This window comes from Glycine max, chromosome 1, assembly GCF_000004515.6.
Source record: "Glycine max cultivar Williams 82 chromosome 1, Glycine_max_v4.0, whole genome shotgun sequence".
Classification (NCBI taxonomy): domain Eukaryota; kingdom Viridiplantae; phylum Streptophyta; class Magnoliopsida; order Fabales; family Fabaceae; genus Glycine; species Glycine max.
Window position 1 is genome coordinate 1,747,602 of NC_016088.4, and position 12,449 is coordinate 1,760,050.

Sequence of the window (12,449 nt, forward strand, 5' to 3'; positions counted from 1 at the left end):
AGTGGAGGAGCTGGTGATGGTGGTGGTGCAGGAGGAGAGCATGGTGGTGGTTATGGTGGTGGCCAAGGAGGTGGGGTTGGAGCAGGTGGAGGGTATGGTGATGGTGGAGCACATGGAGGTGGTTATGGTGGCGGCCAAGGAGGTGGAGCAGGTGGAGGGTATGGTGCTGGTGGGGAGCATGGTGGTGGATATGGCGGTGGTGAAGGAGGTGGAGCAGGTGGAGGGTATGGTGCAAGTGGAGAACATGGTGGTGGTTATGGTGGTGGTCAAGGAGGAGGAAGTGGAGGAGGGTATGGTGCTGGTGGAGATCATGGTGCTGCTGGCTATGGTGGTGGAGCTGGAGGTGGAGCTGGTGGAGGCTATGGTGCCGGTGGAGAACATGGCATTGGCTATGGAGGAGGTGGTGGAAGTGGTGGAGGGAGTGGAGGAGGTTATGGTGATGGAGGAGCTCATGGAGGTGGATACGGTGGCGGCGCGGGTGCCGGTGGAGGAGGAGGGTATGGGGCTGGTGGAGCACATGGTGGTGGTTTTGGAGGAGGTGGTGGAAGTGGTGGTGGCCATGGTGGCTATGTTCCCTAAGAACTACTCTTCAATGCACAATAGATGTGCAAGTGTCCCCTTTCGCGTATCAAGAATAATAAGTATGCTATTAATAACAGGATCATAATAATTAATAACGTAACAATCATATCATCACCATTAATTCTAAGCACGTTGTTATCAACTCGTGATTTTTATGTAACAAAAGTATTTCCATAATTATTATTTGCATTATCGTGAAACTACTATCATCTTGTAATTGCTCTTCTGATTATATATATTTGCATAAAAGAAATATGTTTAGAGTTTGAGAAACTCTTTCTGCCTCTCTTTGGTGTAATCAAACTTGAATTTTTAGAAAGAAAAAAAAAAAAAGATTTGTTGACACTAATTTCTAGTCAGTACTGACTACTGAACCCGAATGTTCTTCCGCCAAATCACTCTACCTATTATCATCTTAGTCATTTGTTGGTCATTCTATAGAAATTAAGAAAAGAGTGAACACAACGAATGGTTCTGTTTAGAAAAGGGTTATTAAACTTATTCAAACTAAAAATTGGGTTCAACAATTCATTACGGTATAAATCATTGGTCTGATTATTACCAATTATTTTTAAGTAGAGAATTATACTAATTATCTATTTTGGGTTGTTTAATTTAATTTTCATTTGGAATAAGTTAGACAGTTTCATGGAGAGGAAAAAAATGATGGAGAATTAATTCACAACAGAGAGAAGAGAAAGAAAAAATTATCGCTCCGACTACAAGTACTGTCACAAACAGATATAATTGGTAATATAAAGAAATAGAAAGAGAAAAATAGAAAAAAATAATAATAAGTATTAATAGAGTGTACGATAAGTGAAAATGATCATAAATCTTTGTTCCGGCTTTTAACCTAAAAAATAATTGTACCAAGATTCTTAAATTTCTCTTAATAACATAACAACACTTTATTTTCATAGACATACATTGCGATTATTGGTATGTCTAAAATTCAATATATGATGTAATTAATGCTAATTTCAAAAAAAGTATTGTTATTTTTTATCATTTTTTTAACCGTTTGATAAAAATAGTAGACTTAATAAGGTCATTGATTAAAATTAAAGATTTATTATCATAATAAAAATTATGAAAATGAGACATAAGTATCTTATAATTTTAATATAAATTATTCTTGATTATAACATTATTGTGAATAGGACATTAATAATTTAAATAGATTAATATATATGTAATGTCTTTATTGGATAAAGATTAATATATTTTATTTATTAAATTGTATATATAAATGATGTACATGTGAATATTACCATTGACTCAATTCTCAATTGAAAATTTCTAATAGTTAATATTACCTTGATATGTTAATAAGGAGTTCTCAGGACAAAATATAATAAGTTAGTTTGACATGAGAATATCATAGTAATTAACAAGTTATTTGTTATATTTTAATTTCAGACACCTAATATTTTAGACACTAGTTGAATGAATATTGAATATGATTAAATACTTGCAAAACTAATGATTAATCAAGAAGGAATCTATCAATTCTAAACAATGAGTTTGAGTTTTACTGTAGAATCAAGACATTGGTAAGGGCAATTAAATGAAAGAAGAAAAGAGTTTTTGAAATCATTCATTGATTAAATATAATGTGTTAAAAGTGAGTAATATCATATTCTAGAGTTAACCTTGAGTTCTAAACAATGCAAGAAAATGTTATATTATTCTTTCATTGGTTCTTAAGAGTAAAAAATGTTATTTCATGTTATCCAAATGCTAAGAATTGTTGCTAGATGCCTATCCTAATTAGTAAATTAATTATGATTAATTACTATCAGTTTAGTATTGAACGAGCAGTCACACACAAATGAATGTTACAATCTTTGCAACAAAAAAAAAGATAATTTATTTGATAATTAAATTAGAGAATTTAGTTTAATCAAATAAATGTTTTAGTAAAATATTATTATATTATTTGCTAGCACTAAGAATATTATTAATATAAACAAAAAATATTATGTTATAAATGTGAAAGTTTTCCATAAAATAAGATTATATTATTACACATCAGATTATTTATTGTAACTAGTCATGTAACTATTTGAGAATTATCTTTGTCTATAATAGGAAGCTTTTTAAGATAAAAAGATAGGAGATAATTTTTATTTTTCAAATATAAAAATAAAGAGATATAAAATTATTTTAAATAAAATCTCTCCTTTTTAAAAAAGACTTAAATTCATATTTATTTATAGTTATGAATAGAAACATATAACTGAGAACAAAATGTACTAGACACAATCTGAAAAAGTTCAAGAAAATTTACTCTTTAGAATTTCACTTATTAAAAAATTAATAACAAAAATTAGTCTAATTCTTGTGGTGTGGGTATATGTAGAGTAGAAAATTTTTCTTACTTCAAAAATGTATATCCGTATATACAAATCTATTTTTTTTCTATTTATTATTATTGTATATTTTTTAATGTAAAATAAATCATAATTTTCTAGTACAAGTATTAAAAACACTTTTATGTAACTATTAATTATTGTGATTGTTAAAATTCTTAAGATTTTAATCAATTAAAAATGATATTAACATCACTTTTAAAATAATTATTATAAAATCAAATAATCTTATGATATATGCATCATAATTTATGATTAACAATGTAAATGTGTAAAAGACTTACGCTTTCATGACATATATCTGAAAATAGTATCCGATGGAACACTCTGCTCATTATTTCTGTCGGTTTAGGTTCTAACACCCTTGACCGGTAATTGTCAAGCCTCTGGTGGTGTATATAATCTGTGCGTAACTAGTGCTTTCCTAACGAACAAAGTGCTGTTTTTGTCATCCAATATATTCTCCTCACTTATTAGTATCCTTTGATTCCTCTGAAACTGTCATTTGAGGCTTAGACAGTGCCAATTCTGCAGAAATGCTTTCGCCGTTATGACTCATCTGCCTGCTTTTGATCATGTCAACCCTTCCATCATCATTCATCATGAAAATGTTGCATGGTATCTTTTTGGCATAGAAATCTTTGTTCCTTTTATGAGATCTGTTCCATATACCATTTTTTCATGAATTACAATCCTCCTCATCACCAAACATGAAATAACTAACAGTAACATTTCATTCAAAAAGACTACACAACATTAAATGGTTCCTGGGGAGATAATTTTCCATGATTCCTTCATTGAACCAGTTCTTACCTCGCCTTTATTTACATTGACAGTAGCTGTTAAACGTGTCATTTATCGAGGGAAGTTATTGTGTTTTAAATTTAATAACTATTGCTATTATTCGTAAAAGGAAACTTAGTTATGATTCTCTTGAATTTAAACCCATTGGATTTGATAAAGGGTTTAATAGGCAAGCACAAATCAATTAAAAAAAATAGTATAGATATTATTTTTAAGATAGTATTTATAAAAATTAGCAAACTTTTGAATAAATGTTAACACACTAATCATATATGAGGATTTGTAACAAGATCTATTAGTACATATATTATTTATTCTTTCAGAAATGCGGCAAGCTATTTTCTTCTGTTCACAATTATATGGCTACTTTATTTATTGCTATCACTAAACCTGATCGGGACCTATCAGTTTCAATTTCATAAACTCGGGTTATGATGAAATACAAAAATAATTCCCATGAATATTGCTAAAGCAGAAACAGCACAAAGTCAAGTAAATACCACTCACGTGGAATGTTAAGCCATGGCATGACTCCAAGAAGAGTGAGGATGCAGCCAGCAGTAACGACATTATCAAGCGCCCATTGAAGAGTATCTTTGGTGAACTCTGTCATCCCATCCATCACAACCACAACATGTTTGTTAGTATTTCCTGGGCTAGAAAAGTCAAGATCAGGAAGATCATTGCAAGTGGCATGTCCATTGCTCAGGATTGTACGATTAGAAGACAAAGATGGTTTAGTTTGAACCATTAAAAACCAAACCGGGAAAGGGATTTGTTGCAGGCATAGTAACAACTTATATAGTTCATATTTCCCGTGCTCGGCAATCAAGACAAGCGCTTTACATGATCAAGAGCTACTTAGTTATTGACGTTTTTCAAAGTTACATTAATTAAAGAATATTTGCTTAGTAGTTGCCACCCTCAGACATGAACAACACTTGAACTTGGACAAGTGCTTAAATGACTTGCTAAGTAGGTATAACTAGAAACTTTTATACAAACACCTACGCAAACCGGAAAGTTGGGCCGAGAAATCGAATACTACTGGCTTTTTCCGATATAATCAATGTTAAGATGTTCAGAACCACTAGGATCGTCTTATTTATCAATGTAATTGTTTTTACATCCTTGTCCTCACTGGCTATGTTCTACCTGTGCAGAAGGGGGAACATATCCAGACACCCATTTCATCCATGCATCACTCGCTCGGGTGTGAAACTATACAATTCGGTGGTGAGTACTAGGTATTGACAAATTAAAAAAAGAGAGAGAGAGAGAGAAAAGATAACGGCTGTAGGCTTTTCGCCAAAAGAACTCAAGTACATCACCAAACAACCAAAAAATATTCACCGTGAACTTCCTGCGGCCACAGGGGGGGTGACAGATGTATGGCTTGGTTTTTTGGTGCTTTTCTTACACTGCAATGAATCCATATTTTTTCTCTTCTTGTCCAAAACTTTGTTTGGAGTAACAAATTTCAAAAGTGCCCCTCTCCTTGAACGATTCTTGCAAAGATATTTCACAGCTTCTCGTCTTTCTTCAGAATCCCCAGTTAACTTATTTGATGATCTTTTACAGCTCCGATGATTCTCTCTCTTCAAATTATCACATGAGATGTGGAACTTATCTGAGAAATCCAACTCAAGCTCATTAAACAAACAAGTAATTCATAAAAGTAATGCTGACAAAAAAGGACATTTAGCAAAAGTATATTCAACTACCTGGAGCATCATCAGGAGGCAAGCTAGGCAGAGTTAAAGAATGGAAACCGGCCTTCTCTAAAAAATCAACAGCTTCCTGAAAGGTATTGTCATTATCAAGACTACCGTTCTCAATATATGAATTCCCAATGTCAAACATGGCACTATCATCCAAGGTGGTCCAGTTCCTAAACAGCTGTTGGGCATCAACGTTTTTTGAGCTATTCAAACCAACACTTTCCTGATTTAACCCAGAGAGCAATTGTCCGCAGCCATGAGTAGCAACTTTATGTCCCCCCCTACTACTAAACAGCTTTTGGGCATCAACATCTTTAGAGGTATTCGAATAAAAAATTTCCTGATTTGATCCAGAGAGCAATTGTCCAGAGCCATGAGTCACATCTTCAGTGTCATTTATTTCAAGAAAACCATGATCTTCTTGACAATAATAATCAAACTGAGGCTCAGAATACTCTTTGGATTCTTCAGCCACACTTCTTTCAATATTTGGAAGTAAAATAGGATTTGATTTAGACATGTTGTCACCAACGTCTAAAACAGACTTAGGAGATGTACTCATAATATTTGGATTCAAACATTGTGTTTTCTCTTCCATAATACTCAAAAACCATGGAGTACCCTGTCGCGCATAAAACAATATGTATGCTTCCTGAGACAGTACTGTTTCTACTGAGACCTCAGTAACCTGAAGAAAAAGTCCCCAAACATTATATGTTTAGTTTTAAAACAAACATTAACCAACACAATAACTAAAAAAAAAGCACAAACTATATGCAAAAGAAACTTCGGAAGCAAAGAATTTTTTTAAAGTTATGGAAGACCTAGGGGGCTGAAAATGAGGAAATAAGTAAAATCTTGCCATGATTTCAACCATAGAAATTCCATATTTTTATATAGGTAATAAGGTACAATGAACTAAAAACAAATGGACAACTGTTTGATAATCTTTTATTGCAATAATCATATCAAACTGTAGATAACTGTTTATTCAACATGTAAAACCAAAAGCATGAACACTTCAAACAAAAAGAGAGATTTGATACTTAACACAATTGCCAATTAATTATCTTGTACAATGAACAAACCCTAGGAAGACACTCAAACCTTTTATTATCAAACATATCATGCAAAATAATTAAGCACGTCCAGGGGGAAACAATGATACCATTGAATCATCCAACTTATGCCATGTGTCTGGAGCTGAGCGAACAAAGCAGAAGTAATGCCCTGAAGTAGAAGAAAGTCCAGTATGCACAACAATGGCATATAAATCATATTTCAATGGTACCTTTCAAAATAAAAATGAGTCAGAACACAGAATTCACGAGGGAAAAAAAGAATACTCAAAAACTACCCACACACAAAGATCTAGTAAAATGTAAATGTAGTTATAAAATCATAACTCACATCATTTTCAGCCCCTGGGTCTTCCATAACTTTAATGGTGTAAGGCTGCAAGTCTAACTCCAATGGGAAATCAATATGCTTATCAATCTTTTCAACAAGGATCCCATCTGTCTTAAATCTCTTTAAATGAAATGCAGCAACTGATGGTGTCTGATCCAACATAAGCTGCTTCTCCATGGACACTTCTTCCTTGCAGTTATCACATTGAAGGTTATCATCAATGTTTTCCACCTTAGTAAAAGATTCCAGAGCACTTGGAAGAGAATCTACATTATCTATCTCTAAACTCATATCAATAAGTGGCTCAAAAGTGTTGGAAGTGTGGTCACAAGTAGAACATTGAAGCTGAAACACAAAACACAATGAGAACATTATTAATTGAAACCAAAACACAAAAACCAGGAAAAGATAGTTATTATCAAACACAACAATACAAATCATAAAGAAGCCAAAAACCAAATTGTTTAACAATGCACTTCACCGCCATACTTTGCTAATGAGACGACCTCCAAATACTTTCTCTACAAGATTAACATCTTCAAAATTTAAATTACTCTTCTTCAAACCTAGGAAACATCTTTCCAGTTTATCCAAGGTACACTGCATAAATTCATGGGCATCTTCCTGCTGGTATCTTCTAAAATCAGAAGAAAAATCTGTGATGGTTATGGTTATGGATCACAACAGCCATCCAAAAATAAAAAGAAAGCAATCTTGCAACATTTATTTAAAGGTTATTTCATGAGCCAATAATGGAACAATAATCATGAAAGTCTGCAAGCTAGTTAAACAATAATCATGAAAGTCGTAAAAGAAGGATACATTTCAAATTGTTCACAAATTCCAAGGGTGAAAATGTCCCTCCTGAAGCCGCTAAGGAACGTTCAACATGGATACGAAGAGCACAAATGACACAGAACCCATCCTTATGACCTGAAATTCCCGATTCCAAAAATCAAAATCTTCACAAAAGAAAAAAAAATCATAAAACACACTCAAACTATAAACATAATTGCAAGGAGCAAGCAACAGGAAAAGTGCTGCTTTACAAATTTCAATCCCAAAAATAATCCACCCTCTAAATCAGTCAATCACAAAAAGTCAAATAACACCGGATCATCAGTAAACCCCAACAATACTGCAAATCACCAATAAACTAAAACTAAATACTTGCAAACAACGCCAAAATTAAATTCAAACAAGCATAACTCACCAGAACAAGGGATAGGATGAGTGCTGGAACGAAGACCCTGCACCAGAGGCACTGTATGCGTAAAGCATTGCAGAATAGCATTGAGAAAGCAAGTATTGCCAAGATTCACAAGCCCTGCTCCCTGGTAAACAAAATACATTATCAATTTATCATCAATACAAAAATTGAGAGGAAAAAAAAAAGGAATCGAAACAGAACAACGACAACATCTACCATCTTAGAAGGCACGACTTCAGAGGCAGATTCAGCATTGTCTGAACCTTCATTTTCAGGTAAGAGCCAATTTCCTTGTGGAGCAATCCACGATTCCGGCGCCACTGCGGAGACGCGCGAATTCGAAACCAACGCCGACGACCAAAGCGAAGACGAGACGTCGTCGTCGAGCTGCCGGAACTCGGTAGAACCGCCGCCGGGCGGGAACAGAGCGTAATCACCGCCCAAATCGGCGACCAATTCGGCGGCACTTAGGGTTTCGGAAAGCAGATTCGGCGCGGGGGGAGCATCCATTGGCTCCTCGGATGCCATAGCTGGTGAAGAGAGTGAGAGACACATGGAAATTCGCGACGAGGAGTGTAAATTAGGGTTGAAAAATTAGAGAAGAAACGGAGTTGAACGCTTGAAATAGGAAAAAAAAATGAGAAGGAGGAGGATTTTGAATCTGCGAATTTCGGAGAAATTTTGGATTTTTAAAAGGGAGAAAACAAATTGGGGAAGGGGGTTTGGGAATTAGGGTTTAGAGAGGAAGAAGAGGAGGAGGGAAGGTGAAAAGCGTTTGAAATGAGAGGGAAAAACAAAAAGGGGTTTTGATTTGGTGTTTGGGAGGTTTTGGCACCAAAATCATTTTCGCGAAAGTGGCATCGCGCGCGCTCTCTGTTACTGTACCACAGGGTTTGTTTGGTACCATCACCGCTTCACTTTCAGAGTTATTTATAAGAAAATAACCTATTAAATGCTGTAGATAAAATTATTATCAAAAACTGTAGATTTTTTTTAAGGATAAAGAATGGTAGATAAAAATCTCAGCGGGTTTAGCTCAGGTTGCATTAATTATTTTAAACCTTCACACTGTTTTTAATTCTTACGAATGCCGTCAAAGAAATATTAAATGCATTTATCAAATTACTTTAAAATGTCCAATTTTTTCTATTTTTCAAATTTAAAATATTTTTGATAAAAAAAAGTATATCAAATTGCATTAACAACCCCAAAAGATTTTTTTTAATTACACATAATCCGACCAAGAATAAAATAATTAAAACTTATGCAAGTACACCAAAAAAAATATTTATTATCAGTATGTATAAGTAAAATAGGTATCATGCATTGATAAAGAAAACAACATACTTAAAGTAAAAAAAAAAATTAAATTTATTTTAAGTGTCACTTATCATTGAGTCGGTCGTGATTATACAATATTTTTTTCTTGTTTAATATTTATAACAACCTCCTTTACAAGAGATATGTCCCAATAATATATAAAAGATATTAATAGAGATATGTCCCAATAATATATAAAATATATTAATGTAATATTTTTAAATATTGACGAGATAATGTAATATACAACAAATATGTGTAATATTTCCAAACATTAAAGAGAAATAGTGTATAAATAGACAAAAAGTATTATTATGCGTAATTCGAAAAAAAAAATAGAAATACAGGCCTAATTTACTCAAAATTTTATTATGCAATCAAATTTTCTATATTAGTATTATTATTATAATAATTGTTTCTTAAAATAATAGTTAAATAATAAATAAATAAGTTTATTACAAAATACTATTCAAATATGGTAATAATATTAAATTCTATATGACTTTCAACAATAATTTATTTCATATTTAGAAGAAATTTAACGGCACGCGTTTTTCATGCTAAGGAATTAAAATATAAATTAATAAGTTAAAATTCAAAGTATTTAATTTTTAAAATTATTATAAAAATATTTATTATTTTCCTTTTCAACAAATATAATTGAAATTCCAAAACCAACCAATTAATGATATTAATTAATAGATGTATTTTCTTAGTTTCTTAAAATTAATATGGCATTTAATTTTATTATTTTTCATGTATCTATTTTTTTTCATTAGATGTTATTGTTTTAATTTTTTATTCAAGGCTCAATATTATTTGTATTGAGTATTTGAAAACAAATAATAAATGCAAGATGGTCCTTTGTATGGAACATGATTATTTTTTTTATAATAATCATACTAAAATTTGAACCTATAATCTCATACATATTACCTCAAATCTCTAATCACTAGCAGACCCTAGTGGTTCTATGGAACAAGGATATACCAAGGAAGCAACTTGTCAAAGCTAGCACCATGCTTGCATAGCAACTCCCATTACAGCAAAGCAGAAAATGTTGCTTCTAAGGCAAATGTTGGTCTAAAGGAATGTTGCTTAACAATCAAAATTAAAGAAAAAAGTCTAAAATTATTACTATAACGTGTAAATGTGTAAAAAGCAATCAATTCTAGTTGTTGGAGAATTTTTTTAGCCGTTAGAGTTTTTATCATATAAATAGAGTGTAATGTAATTTTTTTATACAACTAAAATTTTGAAAAATTTTCTTATTTCAGTCTCAAAGAATTAACAATTGTTTTAATTTGTTTTCGAATCCAAATCAAAATTCTCACAATATGAATATTTGTGTGTTGTGTATATTTATATTTGATTTTTAATTTTTAAATAAAATATAATTTAATTATGTTTATATTTGTATTTTTTTAATTTTAAATTTTTTTACATCGGCTAAAAATATCTAACACAATAATGCATTAAAAATTTCTTATTTTTAAAAGTTTAATTAATTTGTAAATAATATAATTATAAAATAATAAAATAGTTATTAATAAAATATAATAAAAAAAATTGGTGGGATCCATTGAAAGCAACGAAAAGAAAGTTGCCCCATTATATAGATTTATTGCACAAAGTTGTTTATATAACATCACTGATCATCCTTCCAATCCTATGTAGCCATGGATTAATATATCCATTCAACAATGCAACAATAAAAAAAAAAGGTTTTAATAAAAGTTAACCTTAGGGGAATTTCTATGTTACAAATAAATACTAAATCGAAACATATTAAAAAAAATTAAATAAAATATAAAACACAGAAAACAATACATTTTCAATTCCCCTTAGTGTGACATGCTTGCCAATTGTAGAAATTGCGATTCACGTACATTATTTGCCACCGCCACCACACTTCCAAATGTTTCACCAAACAAAAACATCTACCTACATTATTTATTAAAATATAGTTAATCAATGAACCAATTCCACCAACAAGAGTTCAACTTCATAATCAACCCTTTTAGACTCTAAAGGTTTGACGCCATGCATTTGAACCAAAATTTTCAAGTTACATAAAGTATAAACCAAAGCACACTAAGTCCTAATAACATACGATTGCGAACACATGGAAAGCATATTACAATGGAGCATAACTTGCCTAACAAACTGAGACTACGATGTGCAGCAGAACAATCGATGCAGAGGAAGAGGCCCAAGTTGGGTTCTTTGCATTACAATCGAAACACATCTGAAACAAAATACATGTAGGGTTGTGAACCTGAAACATGATATTCTTATCGTTGAAGGCATCAAAGGCCATGGGAACGTGACAATCGAATGAAAAAAAATGGGAATGAAAATGGGTATTTAGAAGGGTTGTTAATTATGGAATGAGTTAATTAGGGGTTGAGACTTTCTCAGGCAAGGGGGTGTTTGCTCAGTGTGGTGGCAACGCCACACCATTTCTCTTCTCGAGCAAAAATAACCACTAATCTTTTGTTGTTACTTCTTCCCTTTTCTTTTTTATTCAAAACAAATTGTATGTCCTTTCACGTTTTCTTTTAGTGAGAAAACGGCGTGGAACGTATAAGGGAAGGCCTGAGAAAAATGTGCATTTGTTAATGTTATGGTTGAGTTTGGTTTTCTCAGTGACTCAATGGATTGGTTGATTTGTGAGATTACTGAAAATTTGACTAACTTATTTCAATGTCAAACACTTTCCTTTTTAATCTTAAACCTTAATATAATATTTTTATATATAGTATTTATTGTTGTATTTAGTGATATAGTATTTATAGAACCTCACAACTTTTAGTTCAACTAGTGAGATTATTTTATCAAATCAAGTTTCAATGTTTTTCACCTACTCATTCGTATGTGTGTAGTCCACCAAAATCGTGAAATGTTATTTTTATCGATGACGGATCTAAAGGGGGACAGATAGTTGTATTTGTTGTCATAGTAATGATTAAGGTGATAATTAGTCTAGAATTGTGGATAACTAGTTGTGTGTTTGTTGGTATTGTA

The 12,449-nt window shown here is 32.1% G+C and overlaps 2 protein-coding genes across 2 annotated transcripts in view; one reads left to right on the forward strand and one right to left on the reverse strand.

Moving 5' to 3' along the window:
- Positions 1-579, forward strand: part of LOC102667405 (glycine-rich cell wall structural protein 1.8) — a 7,619-nt gene extending 7,040 nt beyond the window's left edge. The window contains exon 2 of the mRNA XM_006573869.2: positions 3-579. Coding sequence (XP_006573932.2) covers positions 3-579 — 577 coding nt within the window. The remainder of the gene's footprint in view (positions 1-2) is intronic.
- A 4,260-nt stretch (positions 580-4,839) lies between these two features.
- LOC100806936 (ubiquitin carboxyl-terminal hydrolase 20) lies at positions 4,840-9,003 on the reverse strand. The gene is made up of 8 exons (XM_003517025.4): positions 8,319-9,003; positions 8,106-8,226; positions 7,715-7,825; positions 7,382-7,548; positions 6,893-7,237; positions 6,651-6,773; positions 5,486-6,170; positions 4,840-5,391 (listed from the first exon to the last, which is right to left on the reverse strand). Exons 1-8 carry the CDS (start codon positions 8,655-8,657, stop codon positions 5,111-5,113), a joined length of 2,172 nt encoding a protein of 723 aa, XP_003517073.2. The 5' UTR covers positions 8,658-9,003; the 3' UTR covers positions 4,840-5,110.
- Positions 9,004-12,449: the final 3,446 nt, after the last annotated feature.

Bases quoted from the DNA above. Each gene is read 5' to 3' on its own strand.
- LOC100806936 (XM_003517025.4), bottom strand. From the start codon at position 8,657: ATGTGTCTCTCACTCTCTTCACCAGCTATGGCATCCGAGGAGCCAATG. The intron at 6,774-6,892 runs GTGAGTTATGAT...TTATTTTGAAAG, and splicing joins ACCCAGGGGCTGAAAATGAT to GTACCATTGAAATATGATTT. The intron at 6,171-6,650 runs GTATCATTGTTT...CTTTTTCTTCAG, and splicing joins ATAAGTTGGATGATTCAATG to GTTACTGAGGTCTCAGTAGA.